The sequence below is a fragment of the Symphalangus syndactylus genome, chromosome 3, assembly GCF_028878055.3.
Source record: "Symphalangus syndactylus isolate Jambi chromosome 3, NHGRI_mSymSyn1-v2.1_pri, whole genome shotgun sequence".
In the NCBI taxonomy this organism is placed as follows: Eukaryota; Metazoa; Chordata; class Mammalia; order Primates; family Hylobatidae; genus Symphalangus; species Symphalangus syndactylus.
This window is the reverse complement of record NC_072425.2, coordinates 16280207-16300917: the sequence shown is the minus strand read 5'-3', so window position 1 is coordinate 16300917 and position 20711 is coordinate 16280207. Positions and strand designations below refer to the sequence as shown.

The 20711-nt window shown below is 49.2% G+C and overlaps 1 protein-coding gene across 4 annotated transcripts in view; it reads left to right on the top strand.

Annotated features, from left to right (window-relative positions):
- Nucleotides 1-20711, top strand: part of GLE1 (GLE1 RNA export mediator) — a 42164-nt gene that overhangs the window by 7353 nt on the left and 14100 nt on the right. For 3 of the 4 annotated variants that reach the window (XR_008656481.2, XM_055270917.2, XM_055270915.2), the window contains exons 3-9: nt 6666-6776; nt 14952-15100; nt 15564-15624; nt 15876-16130; nt 18008-18239; nt 20004-20116; nt 20281-20350. Coding sequence is in view for 3 of the 4 variants with exons in the window: in XM_055270917.2 (XP_055126892.1) it covers nt 6666-6776; nt 14952-15100; nt 15564-15624; nt 15876-16130; nt 18008-18239; nt 20004-20116; nt 20281-20350 (991 nt within the window). In the remaining variant the exon portion in view is untranslated. Of the gene's footprint in view, nt 1-6665; nt 6777-13467; nt 13532-14951; nt 15101-15563; nt 15625-15875; nt 16131-18007; nt 18240-20003; nt 20117-20280; nt 20351-20711 lie in introns of those variants that run through there. The other variant, XM_063635802.1, reaches the window with a different exon arrangement.

Here is a 20711-nt window from a genome sequence, read left to right as displayed (position 1 = left end):
CCCCCCGAGTAGCCGGGATTATAGGCGCCTGCCACCACGCCTGGCTAATTTTTGTACTTTTAGTAGAGATGGGGTTTCACCAAGTTGGCCAGGCTAGTGTCGAACTCCTGTTGTCAGGTGATCTGCCCGCCTTGGCCTCCCAAAGTGCTGGGATTACAGGTGTGAGCCACCGGGCCCGGCCTGGGTGAAGTATTTAACATTCCTGAATTAGCAGAACTGTAGAGAAGGAGAATAGCTTAAAGATGAGGGATGGGGGAGGAAGTGGTGTGGCTATAAAGATAGGTGTGACATGGGGGGTTGGTGGTGATAGAACAGCTTTGTATCTTGAGTGTGGTGGTGTTTACATGAATCTACATGTGATAAAATTACATAGAACTATACATAAGCACAAATGAATGCCTTTAAAACTGGTGAAATCTGAATAAGCTCTGTGGATTGTACCAATATCAATTTACTGGTTTTGTTATTTTATTGTATTTATGAAAGACATTACTATTGGGGAAAACTGGGTGAAAAGTACATGCGACCTTCCTGTATGTATTTTTGCAACTTTCTGTGAACATTAATTATTTAAAAATTAAAATTTTTAAAAAGTATTTTTAGGAGCAGCTTCTTGGCAGCAGACTCTGATCTGATCCTGCTAATATTGTGGTGTGCCCTCAGGTGGGCCTCTTTCCTCAGTGGACTTCAGTGTCTTTATCTGTAAATCTCATTCTGGACCAAATTCCTGAGGTCTTTTTTTTTTTTTTTTTTTTTTTTTTTTATGGAGTTTCGCTTTTGTCGCCCAGGCTGGAGTGCAATGGCGCGATCTCAACTCACTGCAACCCCAGGTTCAAGTGATTCTCCTGCCTCAGCCTCTTGAATAGCTGGGATTACAGGCATGCGCCACCATGCCTGGCTAATTTTGTATTTTTAGTAGAGATGGGGTTTCACCATGTTGGCCAGGCTAGTCTCAAACTCCTGACCTCAGATGATCCACCCGCCTTGGCCTCCCAACATGCTGGGATTACAGGCATGAGCCACCGTGCCCAGCCTGAGGTCATTTTCACGTATAAAATTCCATAATTTTTGGAGCCACTGCGCCTGGGCTAATAAATTCTTAAATAGTTTTATGTAATGGATTGCCACATTATTTAGGAATTTTTGGTATTTACGTAAGAAAAACCCAGTTTGGCTGGCTGCCTGCCTGCCTGCCTTCCTTCCTTCCTTCCGTCCTTCCTTCTTTCCGTCCTTCCTTCTTTCCGTCCTTCCTTCTTTCCGTCCTTCCTTCCTTCCTTTCCCTCTGTGGCCCAGGCAGCAATCTACTCGGCCCCCTGCTGCCCGCGCCGCGGACTGCCTGGGACTGCCGGCGCGCGCCACCGCTCCCTGCTTTTTCTCCTTTGGCTGCAGGCACGCGTTCGCCATCTTGGCCATGCTGGTCGCCAGCTCCTGACGCCGAGTGCTCTGCCCGCCTCAGCCTCCCGAGGTACTGGGACTGCAGACGGAGTCTCGCTCACCCGGTGCTCGGTGTTACCCGGGCTGGAGTGCGGTGGCGTGGTCTGGCCTCGTGGCAGCCTCCGCCTCCCAGCCGCCTGCCTTGGCCTACCAGGGTGCTGGGATTGCAGCCCCTGCCCGGCCGCCGCCCCGTCTGGGAGGTGGGGAGCGCCTCTGCCCGGCCACCCATCGTCTGGGAAGTGAGGAGCACCTCTGCCCGCCCACCCCATCTGGGAAGTGAGGAGCGCCTCTGCCCGGCCACCCCGTCTGGGAAATGAGGTTCGCCTCTGCCCGGCCGCCCCGTCTGGGAAGTGAGGAGCACCTCTGCCCGCCCACCCCATCTGGGAAGTGAGGAGCGCCTCTGCCCGGCCACCCCGTCTGGGAAATGAGGTTCGCCTCTGCCCGGCCGCCCCGTCTGGGAAGTGAGGAGCGCCTCTGCCCGGCCGCCCCGTCTCGGAAGTGAGGAGCGTCTCTGCCCGGCCGCCCCGTCTCGGAAGTGAGGAGCGCCTCTGCCCAACCACCCACCGTCTGGGAAGTGAGGAGCGCCTCTGCCCGGCCGCCCCGTCCGGGACGAAGTGAGGAGCGCCTCTGCCCGGCCACCCATCGTCTGGGAGGTGAGGAGCGCCTCTGCCCGGCCACCCATCGTCTGGGAGGTGAGGAGCGCCTCTGCCCGACCACCCATCGTCTGGGAGGTGAGGAGCGCCTCTGCCCGGCCGCCCCGTCTGGGAAGTGAGGAGCACCTCTGCCCGGCCACCCATCGTCTGGGAAGTGAGGAGCGCCTCTGCCCGGCCACCCATCGTCTGGGAAGTGAGGAGCGCCTCTGCCCGGCCACCCATCGTCTGGGAAGTGAGGAGCGCCTCTGCCCGGCCACCCATCGTCTGGGAAGTGAGGAGCGCCTCTGCCCGGCCACCCATCGTCTGGGAAGTGAGGAGCGCCTCTGCCCGGCCACCCATCGTCTGGGAAGTGAGGAGCGCCTCTGCCCGGCCACCCACCGTCTGGGAAGTGAGGAGCGCCTCTGCCCGACCACCCACCGTCTGGGAAGTGAGGAGCGCCTCTGCCCGGCCGCCCCGTCTGGGAAGTGAGGAGCGCCTCTGCCCGGCCACCCCGTCTGGGAAGTGAGGAGCGCCTCTGCCCGGCCACCCATCGTCTGGGAAGTGAGGAGCGCCTCTGCCCTGCCACCCATCGTCTGGGAAGTGAGGGGCGCCTCTGCCCGGCCGCCCCGTCTGGGAAATGAGGAGTACCTCTGCCCGGCCACCCATCGTCTGGGAAGTGAGGAGCGCCTCTGCCCGGCCACCCATCGTCTGGGAAGTGAGGAGCGCCTCTGCCCGGCCACCCATCGTCTGGGAAGTGAGGAGCACCTCTGCCTGGCCACCTATCGTCTGGGAGGTGAGGAGCGCCTCTGCCCGGCCACCCCGTCTGGGAAGAAGTGAGGAGCGCTTCTGCCCGGCCGCCCCGTCCGGGAAGAAGTGAGGAGCGCCTCTGCCTGGCCGCCCCGTCCGGGAAGAAGTGAGGAGCGCCTCTGCCTGGCCGCCCCGTCTGGGAAGAAGTGAGGAGCGCCTCTGCCCGGCCGCCCCGTCTGGGAAGTGAGGAGCGCCTCTGCCCGGCCGCCTCGTCTGGGAAGAAGTGAGGAGCGCCTCTGCCCGGCCGCCCCGTCCGGGAAGAAGTGAGGAGTGCCTCTGCCCGGCCGCCCCGTCTGGGAAGTGAGGAGCACCTCTGCCTGGCCGCCCCGTCCAGGAAGAAGTGAGGAGCGCCTCTGCCCGGCTGCCCCGTCCGGGAAGAAGTGAGGAGCGCCTCTGCCCGGCCGCCCCGTCCGGGAAGAAGTGAGGAGCGCCTCTGCCCGGCCGCCCCGTCCGGGAAGAAGTGAGGAGCGCCTCTGCCCGGCCGCCCCATCTGGGAAGTGAGGAGAGCCTCTGCCCGGCCACCCATCGTCTGGGAAGTGAGGAGCGCCTCTGCCTGGCCACCCACCATCTGGGAAGTGAGGAGCACCTCTGCCCGACCACCCACCGTCTGGGAACTGAGGAGCGCCTCTGCCCGACCACCCATCGTCTGGGAAGTGAGGAGCGCCTCTGCCCGGCCGCCCCGTCTGGGAAGTGAGGAGCGCCTCTGCCCGGCCGCCCCGTCCGGGAAGAAGTGAGGAGCGCCTCTGCCTGGCCACCCATCGTCTGGGAAGTGAGGAGCGCCTCTGCCCGGCCACCCATCGTCTGGGAAGTGAGGAGCGCCTCTGCCCGGCCACCTATTGTCTGGGAAGAAGTGAGGAGCGTCTCTGCCTGGCCGCCCCGTCTGGGAGGTCTACCACGGAGGCCAGAAGCAATGTGGGGGCTGGTCGTGGTGGCTCACGCCTGTGGTCCCAGCACTCTGGGGGACGAGGCGGGTTGATCACTTCGGGCTAGGAGTTCGAGACCAGTCTGGTCAACTTGGCGAAACATGAAAAATACAACAGACAGACCAACCAACTCAGTGACAACAAAACAGGTCTACCCTGGAGTCATACTCTAATTTTTTCTATTTTCCTCCCTTTCTGATCCTTTATCCCACTTGCTTTTTCTTCCTCTTCCTTCTGCTTCTTCTTTGTCAAATAGAGGATTGAGTTATTATCACTGATCCACATAAAGTCCCTCTCTCATTTATTTTAACTCCCACCCCCCATTTTTATTCCCCGACTTCCCATGTGCAACCTTCCTAATATGTTTGATACGCATCTTTTTGTTTGTATGTATTTTTAGAAAATGTTTATTGTTTTTGTGTGCAAAAAAAATTAATAAAAAAATAAATAAATAAAAATAAAAAATAAAAAAAAAAAGAAAAACCCAGTTTGGCTTAAGGGACTGAGGGAAGTATTAATTAGTTCATATAACTAGGAAGTCTAGGAGTGCATTTGGAATCACTTAGATCTAGGAACGTCTACATTCTGCATCTTTCTGCTTGACATTATTTATTATTATTTTTCAAACATCTCCCCCACATAGGATTGATTATTTTTGACTCAATCTAGTGACCCAAACACGGAGCTTTGCATCTCCATTTCTCAATTGTTGGTTTCATTATTGAGATAGACTAGGTGGCAAGATGGCTACTGGTAGCCCTGGACTCAGCATCTTCTTAGGTTAGCATTCCCAGATAGCTTTGTCAGAAAAGTTCAAAGATATCCATGTCAGGTGTGTTAATGAAAATAAAAAAGCTGGGTGTGGAATCCCAGCACTTTGGGAGGCCAAGGCAGGTGGAACACTTGAGCTCAGGCATTCGAGACCAGCCTGCGCAACATGGGGAAACTCCATATTTACAAAAAAATTATCTGAACATGATGGCTCATGCCTATGGTCCCAGCTACTCAGAAGACTGAGGTGGGAGGATCCTTGAGCCTGGAAGGTCACAGCTGCAGTGAGCCTAGATAGCACCACTGTATGTCAGCACGGGTGATAGAGTAAGACCCTGTCTCAAAAAAAAAAAAAAAAAAAAAAAGGCGGGGTGCGGTGGCTCACGCCTGTAATCTCAGCACTTTGGAAGGCCAAGGCGGGTGGATCATGAGGTCAAGAGATCAAGACCATCCTGGCTAACATAGTGAAACACCATCTCTACTAAACATACAAAAAAATTATCCAGGCGTGGTGGCGGGTTCCTGTAGTCCCAGCTACTCGCGAGGCTGAGGCAGTAGAATGACGTGAACCCAGGAGGCAGAGCTTGCAATGAGCCGAGATTGCGCCACTGCACTCCAGCCTGGGCAACAGAGAGAGACTGTCTCTCAAAAAAAAAAAAAAAAAAAGGCCAGGAACAGTGGCCCATGCCTGTAATTGTAGTACTTTGGGAGGCTGAGGTAGGAGGCTTGCCTGAGACTAGGAGTTTGAGACCAGCCTGGGCAACATGACAAAACCCTGTCTCTACAAAAAATACAAAAATTAGCCAGGTATGATGGCGTGCGCCAGTGGTCCCAGCTACTTGTGAGACTGAGGCAGGAGGATCAATTGAAGCTGGAAGGTCCAGGCTGTAATGATCCATGATCACGCCACTATACTCCAGCCTGGGAAACAGAGCGAGACCTTGTTTCAAAAAAAAAAAAAAAAAAATTAGTAAAGTTCAAAGATGAACTCTGGCCTAACTCAGGTCACATTTTTCATTCCTCAATTCCATACTGGGTGTAGGAGGATAGAAGACTTTTTTTTTTTTTTTTTGAGACGGAGTCTCTGTCTGTAGCCCAGGCTAGAGTGCAGTGGCACGATCTCTGCTCACTGCAAGCTCTACCGCCTGGGTTCATGCCATTCACCTGCCTCAGCCTCTCAAGTAGCTGGGACTACAGGCGCCCACCACCACGCCCAGGCATGTACCACCATGCCCGGCTAACTTGAGTATATTTGGTAGAGACAGGGTATGTCTTGTGTATGTTTAGTAGAGACAGGGTTTCACCATGTTGGTCAGGATAGTCTCAAACTCCTGACCTCGTGATCCGCTCACCACGGCCTCCCAAAGTGCTGGGAAAAAAGGCACCTGGCCTTTTTTTTTTTTTTTTTTTTTTTTGAGATGGAGTCTTGCTGTGTCGCCCAGGCTGGAGTGCAGTGGCACCATCAAGGCTCACTGCAACCTCCGCCTCCTGGGTTCAAGGGATTCTCCTGCCTCAGCCTCCTTAGTAGCTGGGATTATAGGTGCGCGCCACCACGCCTGGCTAATTTTTGTATTTTTAGTAGGGACGGGGTTTCACCACGTTGGTCAGGATGGTCTCGAACTCCTGATTTTGTGATCTGCCCGCCTCTGCCTCCCAAAGTACTGGGATTACAGGCGTGAGCCACTGCACCTGGCCTGAGGATAGAGTACTTTCATAGCCAGTTTTCTCCTGAAGCCAGGAGGGTGGAAGCTTAGGGATGTGGGTTGGGGATACTCCATCCAAACCATCCCAAGACAAATGGACACTGATCTGAAGAAAGGGGAAACATTTGCTAGGCAGAGTAAAACAAACAAGCCAAAAAAACATAGAAAAACCAAAAAAATCACCCAAAGTAACAAACATCAATTTATTAAAGAAAACAATTAGAACAAAGTCAGTGTCATTCATGAAAAGCACACTGGTTCTGACCTAAATTTTTATTTTTGCTCTTGTTATTGGTGGTTGTTCATAAGTTGGGACGTGGTCTTTGTCTAGAAGAGATAACACCAACTTTACCACATTAAAAACTTAATTATTTTTCCATTTTCTACTCATATAGGGCAAAGATGAGTCCCAGCACACAGAATCTATGGTACTTCAGTCCTCACGGGGGATCAAAGTGGAAGGCTGCATCCGAATGTACGAACTGGTACACAGAATGAAAGGAACAGTAAGTGAACCCATGAAGGAAGGCAGCCTTGATCCTGCGAGCCACATTTCACTGCAGTTCCCCAGGGCGTAGGAATGGGCACTGTATGCTACTCATCCTTCCCACCTACTGTTTAATTTGGGGGGTAGTGTAATAGAGGTTAGGAGTGAGTGCTCTGAAGTCAAGTCTGGTTTCAGATCCTGGCTGTTATATTTTACATGTGACTTTGGGAAAATTACTTAGCCTTTTCTGGCTCCATTTACTTCTCCAAAATTTGGAAATGGTCCGGGATTGTTAGATAAGCTTATACTGAGAAGATGGGACCTTAGCCTCTTTTTTTTTTTTTTTTTTTTTTTGAGATGGAGTTTTCGCTCTTGTTGTCCAGGCTGGACTGGACTACAGTGGTGCAATCTTGGCTCACTGCAACTTCCACCTCCCAGGTTCAAGTGATTCTCCTGCCTCAGCCTCCCAAGTAACTAGGATTACAGGCTCGTGCCACCACACCCAGCTACTTTATTTTGTATTTACTAGAGACGGGGTTTCACTATGTTGGTCAGGCTGGTCTCAAACTCCTGACCTCGGGTGATCCACCTGCCTCAGCCTCCCAAAGTGCTGAGATTACAGGCATAAGCCACCATACCCAGTCAGGACCTTAGCCTCTTGAAAAAATAGCAGCGCTATTTTAATTAATTTATTTGATTGTATTTTGTTTTTGTTTTTGAGATGCAGTCTTGCTCTGTCGCCCAGGCTATAGTACAGTGGCGCCATCTCGGCTCACTGCAGTCTCCGCCTCCCAGGTTCATGCTGTTCTCCTGCCTCAGCCTCCCGAGTAGCTGGGACTACAGGCGCCCACCACCACACCCAGCTAATTTTTTGTTGTTTTTTTGTTTGTTTGTTTGTTTTTTGTTTTTGAGGCGGGGTCTCGCTCTTTCACCCAGCCCGGAGTGCAGTGGTGCAATCTCGGCTCACTGCAAGCTCCACCTCCCAGGTTCATGCCATTCTCCTGCCTCAACCCCCCGAGTAGCTGGGACTACAGGCGCCCGCCACTGCACCTGGCTAATTTTTTGTATTTTTAGTAGAGACGGGGTTTCACCGTGTTAACCAGGATGGTCTCAATCTCCTGACCTCGTGATCCGCCCACCTCAGCCTCCCAAAGTGCTGGGATTACAGGCATGAGCCACCGCGCCCGACCAATTTTTTGTATTTTTAGTAGAGACAGGGTTTTGCTGTGTTAGCCAGGATGGTCTTGATCTTCTGACCCCGTGATCTGCCCGCCTCGGCCTCCCAAAGTGCTGGGATTACAGGTGTGAGCCACCGAGCCCAGCCTGTTTTTTTTTTTGAGACGGAGTCTTGCTCTGTCGCCCAGGCTGGAGTGCAGTGGTGCTATCTTGGCTCACTGCAAGCTCCGCCTCCCGGGTTCATGCCATCCTCCTGCCTCAGCCTCCCGAGTAGCTAGGACTACAGGCGCCCACCACCATGCCCGGCTAATTTTTTGTATTTGTAGTAGAGATGGGGTTTCACTGTGTTAGCCAGGATGATTTCGATCTCCTGACCTCGTGATCTGCCCGCCTCAGCCTCCCAAAGTGCTGGGATTACAGGCGTGAGCCACCGCACCCGGCTTGTTTTTGTTTTTTTGAGACAGAGTCTTGCTGTTGTCAGCCCTGGCTGGAGTGCAATGGTGCAATCTCAGCTCACGGCAACTTCCGCCTCCTGGGTTCCAGCAATTCTCCTGCCTGAGCCTCCCAAGTAGCTGAGATTACAGGTGCCTGCCACCACGCCCGGCTAATTTTTGTATTTTTTAGTAGAGATGGGGTTTCTCCATGTTGTCCAGGCTGGTCTCGAACTCTTGACCTCAGGTAATCCACCCATCTTGGCCTCCCAAAGTGCTGGGATTACAGGCATAAGCCACTGTGCCCAGCCTGTATTATTTTTTTAATTAGGAAAGCAATGCATGATTTTGTAAAAATGTTTCAGAGTACAGGAATTTAGAAAATGAAAGTCTTGGCCAGGCACAGAGGCTCATGCTCATAATCCCAGCACTTTGGGAGGGTGAGGCAGGTGGATCACCTGAGATCAGGAGTTCGAGACTGGCCTGGCCAACATGGCGAAACCCCATCTCTACTAAAAATACAAAAATTAGCCGGGCATGGTGGCGCATGCCTATAATCCCAGCTACTCGGGAGGCTGAAGCAGGAGAATCACTTGAACCGGGGTGGCAGAGGTAGCAGTTAGCCAAGATTGTGCCACTGCACTGCAGCCTGGGCAACAGAGCAATACTTTATCTCAAAAAAAAAAAGAAAAGAAAATGAAAGTCTTCTAGCATCTTGCCTCATTGGTCATTGAGTCAATAAATATTTGCTGAGCACCTATGTGCTAGATGCCGTTCTAGGTCTAGATAAAACAGTAAACATTGTAGACATAGAGCTTAGATTGTGGTGGGGAGAGACAGAAGTAAAAGAGAAATAAGTAAAATATAGGCCGGGCGCGGTGGCTCATGCTTGTAATCCCAGCACTTTGGGAGGCCGAGGCGGGTGGATCACGAGGTCAGGAGATCGAGACTATGGTGAAACCTCGTCTCTACTAAAAATACAAAAAAATTAGCCGGGCGTGGTGGCGGGCGCCTGTAATCCCAGCTACTCGGAGAGGCTGAGGCAGGAGAATGGCGTGAACCCGGGAGACGGAGCTTGCAGTGAGCCGAGATTGCGCCACTGCACTCCAGCCTGGGCGACAGAGCGAGACTCCATCTCAGAAAAAAAAAAGAAAAAGAAATAAGTAAAATATTTGGAACATTGTTGTAATCTGGGTGAAAGATGATGGTTGCTTAGAGTAGGGTGGTAGCAATGGAGATGGTGATAAACGACTAATTCTGCATATCAGAGTTGTTTTAATTCAAAGATTTATTTCCTGCATCTTTGGAAATTTTTCCCCTTGATTAGTTCACCTCTCCATTGCCTAAATTAATCCTCTATATGTCCTATTCTTTCTTTCATTTTCCTTTTGTCTTACTGTTTTGTTTTCTAGAAGATTTCTATATTTTATTCTCCACCTGTTAATTGAAAAAATACATATGTATTTATTATGTCTAATTTTCATGAGTTTTTTTGTATTCTCCACTTGTTCCTTTTTCAGAGCATCTTATTCTCATTTCTTATCATATTCAGAGCTTTTTTCAGATTCACTTGTGTTCCTTGAAATGCATGTTCTTCTGGATTCATTATTTTTTTTATTTTTTTTTTTTTTGAGGCAGTCTCGCTGTGTCACCAGGCTGGAGTGCAGTGGTGCGATCGCGGCTCACTGCAAGCTCCGCCTCCCAGGTTCACGCCATTCTCCTGCCTCAGCCTCTCCGAGTAGCTGGGACTACAGGTGCCCGCCACCACGCCCGGCTAATTTTTTGTATTTTTAGTAGAGACGGGGTTTCACCGTGGTCTCGATCTCCTGACCTTGCGATCCGCCCGACTCAGCCTCCCAAAGTGCTGGGATTACAAGCATGAGCCACTGTGCCTGGCCCTGGCTAATTTTTTTGTATTTTTAGTAGAGACAGGGTTTCACCGTGGTCTCGATCTCCTGACCTCGTGATCCGCCTGCCTCTGCCTCCCAAAGTGCTGGGATTACAAGCGTGAGCCACCGCGCCCGACCCCTATTTGTTCATCTTGATCCCTTTTAGGATGTAGAGATTCCTCAGTTATCTAAAGATCCTTTTTTTTTTTTTTTTGAGACGGAGTCTCGCTGTCGCCCAGGCTGGAGTGCAGTGGCGCAATCTCGGCTCACTGCAGGCTCCGCCCCCTGGGGTTCACGCCATTCTCCTGCCTCAGCCTCCCAAGTAGCTGGGACTACAGGTGCCTGCCACCTCGCCCGGCTAATTTTTTGTATTTTTAGTAGAGACGGGGTTTCACCGTGTTAGCAAGGATGGTCTCGATCTCCTTACCTCGTGATCCGCCTGCCTCGGCCTCCCAAAGTGCTGGGATTACAGGCGTGAGCCACCGCGCCTGGCCTATCTAAAGATCCTTATTGCTAGTAATCAGATCAGAGATTCAAGGGGAATAATCAGAAACAAGATTATTAAGCTTTAGGACTTCCTAAGTGCCAGCATATTGTTTTGGAATACTAGCTCCCATACTAACTGATTAGCTATTTCTGGACAGTTTATTCATTTTCTTTTAAAGACGAACACCCTATGTTTTTGGCTAGCAGTATTCACTACCTTATGGCTTAAAACAACAACTGGCATTCATTACTGTCTTTGGTGTTTCTGGGGGATGTCTGGGCTCAGGTGGTTTTCATTTGGGATTTATTGTGGTTTCAGTGGCTAAAGCTGGAGTCATTTCGAAGACTTCCTCATTTACCGGTCTGGTAGTTGAGGTTAGCTGTTGGCTGGAACTCCTACCCTCTCCATCAGGCCTGGGCTCCCTCATAGCATGGTGGTTAGGTTCCAAGGGCAAGCATCCTAAGAGAAACTGGCAAAGCTGCATAGCCTTTTTAACCAAGTCTCAGAAGTCATTTAACCTAATTTTTTTTTTTTTTTTTTTTTTTTTAAGATGGTGTCTCACTCTGTCTCCAGGCTAGAGTGCAGTGGTGCAATCTCGGCTCACTACAACCTCCGCCTCCCAGGTTCAAGCGATTCTCCTGCCTCAACCTCCCAAGTAGCTGGGACTACAGACATGCGCCACCACGCCCAGCTAATTTTTGTATTTTTGGTAGAGATGAGGTTTCACTATGTTGGCCAGGATGGTCTCCATCTCTTGACCTCGTGATCCTCCTGCCTCAGCCTCCCGAGTAGCTGGGATTACAGGCACGTGCCACCACGCCCAGCTAATTTTTGTATTTTTAGTAGAGATGAGGTTTCACCATGTGGATGAGGATGGTCTGGATCTCTTGACCTCATGATCCTCCCACCTTGGCCTCCCAAAATGCTGGGATTACAGGCGTGAGCCACCGTGCCTGGCCTATTTTTTTTTTTTCCATATTCTATTAGTCACGGTAGTCATAAAGCTCTGCTCAGGTTGACGTAGAAGGGATGGGAGGACTGTCAGACAATTTGCAGATCTGTTTTAAAATCATTACAGCACAGGCTGGGCCTGTTGGCTCACACCTGCAATCCTAGCACTTTGGGAGGCCGAGGCAGGCAGATCACTTGAGGTCAGGAGTTTGACACCAGCCTGGCCAACACAGTAAAACCCTCTCTCTACTAAAAATACAAAAATTAGCCAGGCATAGTGGTGCACGCCTGTAATCCCAGCTACTCAGGAGGCTGAGGCTGGACAAATTGCTTGAACCTGGGAGGTGGAGGTTGCAGTGAGCTGAAATCGCACCACTGTACTCCAGCCTGGATGAAAGAGTTGAGACTCTGTCTCTAAAAAATGAAAAATAAAAATAAAATAGCCGGGCATGGTGGCTTGCACTGGTAATCCCAGCACTTTGGGAGGCCGAGGTGGATGGATCACGAGGTTGGGAGTTTGAGACCAGCCTGGCCAACATAGTGAAACCCTGTCTCTACTAAAAATATAAAAATTAGCCAGGCATGATGGCAGGCACCTGTAGTCCCAGCTACTCAGGAGGCTGAGGGAGGAGAAGCGCTTGAACCCAGGAGGCGGAGGTTGCAATGAGCCGAGATTGTGCCACTACACTCCAGCCTGAGTGACCGAGTGAGACTCCAAAAAAAAAAAAAAAAAGCTGGGCACCCGTGGCTTACGCCTGTAATCCTAGCACTTTGAGGGGCCGAGGTGGGAAGATCACAAGGTCAAGAGATCGAGACCATCCTGGCCAACATGGTGAAACTCCGTCTCTACTAAAAATACAAAAATTATCTGGGCGTGGTGGCGTGTGCCTGTAGTCCTGGGAGGCTGAGACAGGAGAATTGCTTGAACCTGGGAGATGGAGGTTGCAGTGAGCGGAGATCATGCCAGTGCACTCCAGGCTGGGCGACAGTCTGAGACTCTGTCTCAAAAAAAAAAAAAAAATGTATATATATATATATATATATATATATATATATAATCATTATAGCACAAATGCTTGGCTCTTGGCTGTTTTGATCTAATGACTAGGGGAAGAGAGCAAGAGTTGACTGTTTTGTCTACAAACATTCAGCCAGTAGCTCCGTTTTCAGCTCCATAAGGCCCACCTATATGAGTCGTGGCATTTCCCAGTCTTGAGACTCTGCAATTCGGCTGGTAGATTGGCTTTCTGCTCCTGTGAGGCATCGTCTGCGTGTGTGTGTGTGTGTGTGTGTGTGTGTGTGTGTGTGTGTATCCTTGGGTTTTCTCAGCTCTGCTCTATCATTTATTGCTTCTCCACTATTTTTTTTTTTTTAAAGACAGGGTCTCGCTCCGTTGCCCAGGCTGGAATACAGTGGTGCAATCACCGCTCCCTGCAGCCTTGACCTCCTGGGTTCAGGCATACCTCCTACCTCAGCTCTCCCTACTTTCTAAATAACTGGGACTGCAGGTGTGCACCACCACAGCCAGATAATTTTTAAATTTTTGGTAGAGACGGGGGTCTCTCTGTTGCCCAGGCTGGTCTCGAACTCCTGGGCTCAAGTGAACCTCCCTCTTTGGTCTCCTCAAGTGCTGGGATTACAGATCTCAGCCAGTGCATCTGGACACTTCTCCAGTGACTGTTTTCCAGAAGTATGTAGATTTTTCCCTGCTGGTGACCTCTCTCATGCTCTATGTGGTGTTATGTCTTTTTTTCTTTCCAATTCTCACTTTAACAGAGTCCCAGAGGAGAGGACATATATGCTTGTTTTCAATTTGCCTTCTTTCGCTGGAAGCTTTAAAGTAAGTTTTAAGACTGCATGCAGTGGCTCATGCCTATAATCCCAGCAGTTTGGGAGGCCAAGATGGGAGGATAGCTTGAGATCAGGAGCTCTAGACCATCCTGGGCAATATAGTGAGACCCTGACGCTATAAAAAATTTAAAAATTAGCCCCGTGTGGTAGTGGGCATCTTTAGTCCCAGCTACTCAGGTGGCTGAGTTGGGATGATCCCTTGAGCTCGGGAGTTCAAGGCTGCCGTGAGCTATAACTGTGCCACTGCACTCCAGCATGCATGACAGGGTGAGACCCTGTCTCAAAAATAAATAAACAAAATATAATTATGTTTTAAAATAAAATAACATAATGTCTTAACAATAGATTTTGACATATCTCCATGCTAGCTGGCATCTTGTCATCTTTAAGGGCTGCATAGTATTCTGCAGTATGACCGTACTATAATATGTGTCATCATTCCCCAGTTAAGTGGTTTTAAATTTATTGCTGTTATCAGCAGGGCTCCAGTGAGCATTCTTGTACATACATCTTTGCACACACATACAAGCATTTCCTCAGGATAAATTCCTGAAATGGAACAAGTGTCAAAGGATATAGATACTTCAAATTTTGATAGTTAAAATGTCAAATTGCCTTTAACCATATGTGAGTACTGTCATGAAATGATAAATTCAATATCTGATACCGTTAGGTACTAAGGAAAAGGACTTTCCTTAGTGGAGGTCCAGGAGAAAATCTTCTAGGCAGAGATAATAACAAAATCAGTGAGATAGGAATGTGTATAGCCTGTTTATGGAATTAGAATGAGGATTTCCGTAAATTACTAATGAACCCCATCAGACTACACAGGATGGAATTTTAATAGTGCATGGCTGTTTGATGCCATGTTGCTAAATTCCTGTCCGTTCCCAGCTTGTACTGGAGTGACATAAACCATATGGGGCAATTGGAAGAGCTTTCCAAAACAGCTGAGCTTAAAGATCAAGCAAAAGGAGAAAGGAGATTCCAGCAAAGGTTCTGATTCCATGCCCTTAAGTATCTCTGATGGTGTTAGGGGCCGATGGGCAGGTAGCCCACAGGGGTAAATGATCAAGGTGTTGAAGGAGCTCCAGAGAGCAGGTGTTAAACCTTTTCGGCCGGGCACGGTGGCTCACGCCTGTAATCCCAGCACTTAGGGAGGCCAAGGCAGGCGGATCACAAGGTCAAGAGATCGAAACCATCCTGGCCAACATGGTGAAACCGTCTGTACTAAAAATACGAAAATTAGCTGGGCATGGTGGCGGGCACCTGTAGTCCCAGCTACTCGGGGAGCTGAGACGAGAATCGCTTGAACCTGGGAGTCGGAGGTCGCAGTGAGCTGCACTCCAGCCTGGCAACAGAGAGACTCCATCTCAAAAAAAAAAAAAAAAAAAAAAAAACCTTTTCAGGAGGGCCTGAGGCAATGGCAGGAGGAGCAGGAGAGGAAGGTGCGAGCCCTCTCGGAGATGGCATCTGAACAACTGAAGCGGTTTGATGAATGGAAGGAACTGAAGCAGCATAAAGAGTTCCAGGACTTGCGGGAAGTAATGGAGAAGAGGTAAGTCTCCCTGAATTATGACTGGGAATGTTGATGTGTTCAACTGGAACTCTTTCCCAAGAGGAATTCCAAGGGGAAAGAGTTGAACAACTTCTGAGTCCTTAAATATCAAGGTAAAAGAGGCAGAGACTTTTATAACCTGGAAAAAAGACCAAACTTGGAAAGACAACCAAAGGAACACAAAGAGGGAGGCTTTTAGGAGAGGTAAAACAATTTTACGGGCATGGTGGAACACAACTGTAGCCTCAATTACTAGGGAGGCTGAGGCAGGAGGATTGCTTGAGTCTAGCAGTTTGAGGCTGTGGTGAGCTATGCTCTGCAGCCTGGGTAACATAACGAGACCCCATCTCTAAGACAAAGGGAAGGAAGGGAAGGAAAGGCAGGGAGAGGGAGAGAAAAGAAAGAAAGAAAAACAATTTTAGGAAGTATCCCTGACTGTTCCTCCCTGCTATTTTTCATGCAGCTCCAGAGAAGCCTTGGGACACCAAGAGAAGCTAAAAGCTGAGCACCGTCACAGAGCAAAGGTCAGAGCCTGGCAGAATTGGTGTGGGTGTTTTGGTGTCTGTCTGTATCCTGCCTGGAGAGCCAGGTTTTGGCAGATGGCCACCATGGAGGATCTGGGCCGTATTATGCCTGTGTGTGACTAACCTTGGGATGTCCTCTTCCTGCTCTGAGCCCATCTGTGAAAATATGTAGCCCACGTAGAATTTGAGGACTGTAGAAAGAAGAAGGCCAGGAGCCCCTCAGAGAGAAGTCACTTAGCCCTCTTCTACAGATTCTCAACCTGAAGCTGCGGGAGGCAGAGCAGCAGCGCGTGAAGCAAGCAGAACAGGAGCGGCTTCGGAAGGAAGAAGGCCAGGTCCGCCTGCGGGCCCTCTATGCTCTGCAGGAGGAGATGCTGCAGCTTAGCCAGCAGCTGGATGCCTCTGAGCAGCACAAAGGTCTGCTTAAGGTCGACCTGGCTGCCTTCCAGACCCGAGGCAACCAGTTGTGCAGCCTCATCTCAGGGATCATCCGGGCCTCTTCAGAGGTGAGGGGGGCTTCAGAGTGACTCTTTGCTGTCTTTGAAATGGAAGACTTTAAAAGCAAAACTATTTTCTGACTTAAAAAGTAATATCTGCTATCTGCTTATTGGGGGAAATACCAAACATTACTTGATCTCCATATCTCTTTACCTAGAAGTAACCACTGTTAACATTTTATTTTGTTTCTTTTATTTATTTCTTTATTTTTATACCTGCTTATTCTGGAGTCTTTTTTTTTTTTTTTTTTTTTTTTTTGCGACGGGGTACCCCTTTGTCACCCAGGCTGGAGTGCAGTAACACAGTCTCAGCTCATGCACCCTCTGCCTCCCGGGCTCAAGTGATCCTCCCACCTCAGCCTCCTGAGTAGCTAGGACTACGGGCGCATACCACCATGCCCTAATTTTTGTATTTTTTTGTAGAGACAGGGTTTTGTCATGTTGCCCAGGCTGGTCTTGAACTCCTGGGCTGAAGTGATCCCCCTACCTCGGCCTCCCAAACTGCTGAGATTACAGGTGTGAGCCACCATGCCAAACTTTTTTTGTTTTGTTTTGTTTTGTTTTAACATCTCACTATGTTTCCCGGGCTGGTCTTGAACACCTGGGCTCAAGTGATCCTCCCACCTTAGCCTCCCAAAGTATTGGGATTACAGGCATGAGCCATTGTACCTGCCCTGTTTCTTTGCTTTGCTTTTTTTTTTTTTTTGAGACAGGGTCTCGCACTCTTTCCCAGGCTGGAGTGCAGTGGTGTGATCATGGCTCACTTCAACCTCCGGCTTCCAGGTTCAAGTGATTCTCGGATTACTTGAGGCTAGGAGTTCAAGACCAGTAGGTTTCAGCCAACATGGTGAAACCCCGTCTCTACTGGCCAGGCACGGTGGTGCACGCTTGTAATCCCAGCACTTTGGGAGGCCGAGGTGGGCGGATCACAAGGTCAGGAGATCGAGACCACGGTGAAACCCCGTCTCTACTAAAAATACAAAAACTTAGCTGGACGTGGTGGTGGGCGCCTGTAGTCCCAGCTACTTGGAGAGGCTGAGGCAGGAGAATGGCGTGAACCCGGGAGGCGGAGCTTGCAGTGAGCCGAGATTGCGCCACTGCACTCCAGCCTGGGCGACAGAGCGAGACTCCGTCTCAAAAAAAAAACAAAACAAAAAAAAACCCCGTCTCTACTAAAAATACAAAAATTAGATGGGTGTGGTGATGCACACCTGTAATCCTAGCTACTTGGGAAGCTGAGGCACGAGCATCACTTGAACCTGGGAGGCAAAGATTGGAATGACTGAGATCCTGCCACTGCACTCCAACCTGGGCAACAGAGATTCTGTCTCAAAAAATAATTATTATTTGTGGTGGGAATTGAACGATGAGAACTCATGGACACAGGAAGGGGAACATCACACTCCGGGGACTGTTGTGGGGTGGGGGGGGGGGGGAGGGACAGCATTAGGAGATATACCTAATGCTAAATGACGAGTTAATGGGTGCAGCAAACCAACATGGCACATGGATACATATGTAACAAATCTGCACATTGTGCACGTGTACTCTAAAACCTAAAGTATAATAATAAAATAAAATAAAAGTAATTATTATTATTATAATAAAAGTATTATTTTTGTCTAACATATTGTCACAAACTTTTTAAAAAATTACGCTGGCCCTTGTTGCTGAGAATACAGACCAATTTATACTTAGAAACTATGGATGTGATAGTAAGTTGGAATTATTAATACCTTTAAGAGAACAGGGAAAGAAGTATCAATTTGTTGAATGTGGATACTCCATTGGTGCAACAATTCCAATTGTAGGAAATTTATTGACTTGTGTGAGGTATGATTTACCTAGGGAATGACCACTAAGCACCATCTCCGTCACTCTGACAGAGCGGCTATCCTACAGCAGAGAGCCAAGCTGAGGCTGAGCGAGCTCTGCAGGAAATGCGAGACCTCCTGATGAACTTGGGGCAGGAGATCACCAGAGCCTGTGAAGACAAGAGGAGGCAGGATGAAGAGGAGGCCCAGGTAAAGCTGCAAGAGGCACAGATGCAGCAGGGACCAGAGGCCCACAAAGAGCCCCCAGCTCCCAGCCAGGGCCCAGGAGGGAAACAGAATGAAGGTGGGTTTCGGTATGGATGTGGTGCTTTAACTCGTAAGTTTCAAATGTGAAGAGAAACAAGAGCATGTTTTGAATGTTGTGTTAAACTGTAGGACAGTTGACCAGAATTTTATGTAATGTATTTCATTCAATTTTGGTTGATGTGGAGTCTGATTTACGATTCCAACACTTTTCTGTTAGGACTTGAAATTCTGTATAACTCTGGCAGATACATTATTTCAATTATTGCTGCTGCTGAGTATTTTAAATAAATGCACACAGATATGTGTTTGTGTTTGTGTAATATGTATAAGGGGTCAGGAGTTCGAGACCAGCCTGGCCAACATGACGAAACTCCCATCTCTACCAACAATACAAAAATTAGCTGGGTATGGTGGCACGCACCTGTAGTCCCAGCTACTCGGGAGGCTAAGGCAGGAGAATTACTTGACCCAGGAGACGGAGGTTGCAGTGAGCTGAGGTAGCGCCACTGCACTCCAACCTGGTGACAGAGTGAGACTCTGTCTCAAAAAAAGAAAAAGAATCAGTGTACCATAGTGTTTGAGAGTGCTGACTCTGGAGCCAGATCAGTGGGAGTCTAGTTTTTGTTTGTTTTTTTTTTTTTTTTTGCGGGGAGGGGATGGAGATTTGCTCTTGTTGCCCAGGCTGGATTGCAGTGGCGCGATCTCGGCTCTCTGCAACCTCTGCCTCCTGGGTTCAAACAATTCTCCTGCCTCAGCCTCCCGAGTAGCTGGGATTACATGTGCCTGCCACCGTGCCTGGCTAATTTTTGTATTTTTAGTAAAGATGGGATTTCACCATGTTGGCCAGACTGATCTCAAACTCCTGACCTCGTGACCCACCCACCTCGGCCTCCCAGAATGCTAGGATGGATTACAGGTGTGAGCCACCGCACCTGGCCTAGGAATCTGGTTTTTCTTTTTTGGTGTTTTTGTTTGTTTGTTTGTTTGAGACAGAGTTTTGCTCTTGTTGCCCAGGCTGGAGTGCAATGGCACGATCTCGGCTCACTACAACCTCCGCCTCCTGGGTTCAAGCGATTCTTCTGCCTCAGCCTCCTGAGTAGCTGAGATTACAGGCATGCGCCACCACACCTGGCTAATTTTTTTGTATTTTTAGTAGAGATGGGGGTTTCTCCATGTTGGTCAGGCTGGTCTCGAACTCCCGATCTCAGGTGATCCGATCCGCCAGCATTGGCCTCCCAAAGTGCTGGGATTATAGGCGTGAGCCACTGCGCCCAGCGTTTTTTTTTTTTTTTTTTTTTTTTTTTTGAGATAGGGATCTCACTCTTGTCACCCAGGCTAGAGGAATACAGTGGTATGATTACGGCTCACTGTAGCCTCACCCTTCCAGGCTCAAGTGATCCTCCCCACTCAGCCTCCCAAGTAACTGGGACTACAGGCATGTGCCATCCTGCCTGGCTAATTTGTGTATTTTTTGTAGAGATGGGATTTCACCATGTTGCGCAAGCTGGTCTCAAGCTCCTGAGCCTGTCTTGGCCTCCTAGAGTACTGGAATTACAGGCGTGGATCAACACACCCAGCCTTAGTTTTTCTACTTAGTAGTAATGTGACCATGGCAAATCACTTAACCTTTTCGTGCCTGTTTCCTTTTCTATAAAATGGAGATAATAATAGTATCTATTTCGTAGTTATTGTGACAGTTAAAGCAGTCAGTACATACATAAAGTGATTATAACAGTGCCTGCCTCATATTACTTATTCAGTAAATACTAGCTATTACTAAAACCTCTCTTTTATTTCTCAGACCTCCAGGTGAAGGTACAAGACATTACAATGCAGTGGTACCAGCAACTGCAGGATGCTTCCATGCAGTGTGTGTTGACCTTTGAGGGCCTGACCAACAGTAAGGACAGTCAGGTAGGGGAGAGGTATATGGCAGTAATTTTGTGGGCTTGATGGTTCTCAAAGAATGAGCATTTCTTGTCCCAAAGGAATGTAGCTGGCATGTCACTTTACCTGATTCTAAGTGACATCTACTCAGCTCTTCAGAACACTGCCTTCTCACTGTTCTCTTCTGGCAGGCCAAAAAGATAAAGATGGACCTCCAGAAGGCTGCTACCATCCCAGTGAGCCAAATCTCTACCATTGCAGGTTGGTCAGAGGGGTTAAGAATGTGACCTTTCACTTCATTGTATTATTTTCTAGACTCCAAATCTATCTGTAAGGTTCCTATAAAAGTATATACAAACAAATGTTTACAGTTGGATCGGGAACATGTAAGTGACATACATCTTGTTTCCCTGGTTTCCTCTTTAACACGTAGAAGGTAATCATGGCTGGGCTCACGCCTGTAATCCCAGGACTTTGGGAGGCTGAGGTGGGCAGATCACGAGGTCAGGAGTTCGAGACCAGCCTAACCAACATAGTGAAACCCTGTCTCTACTAAAAATACAAATACTAACCGGGTGTGGTAGCTCTCGCCTATAATCCCAGTTACTCAGGAGGCTGAGGC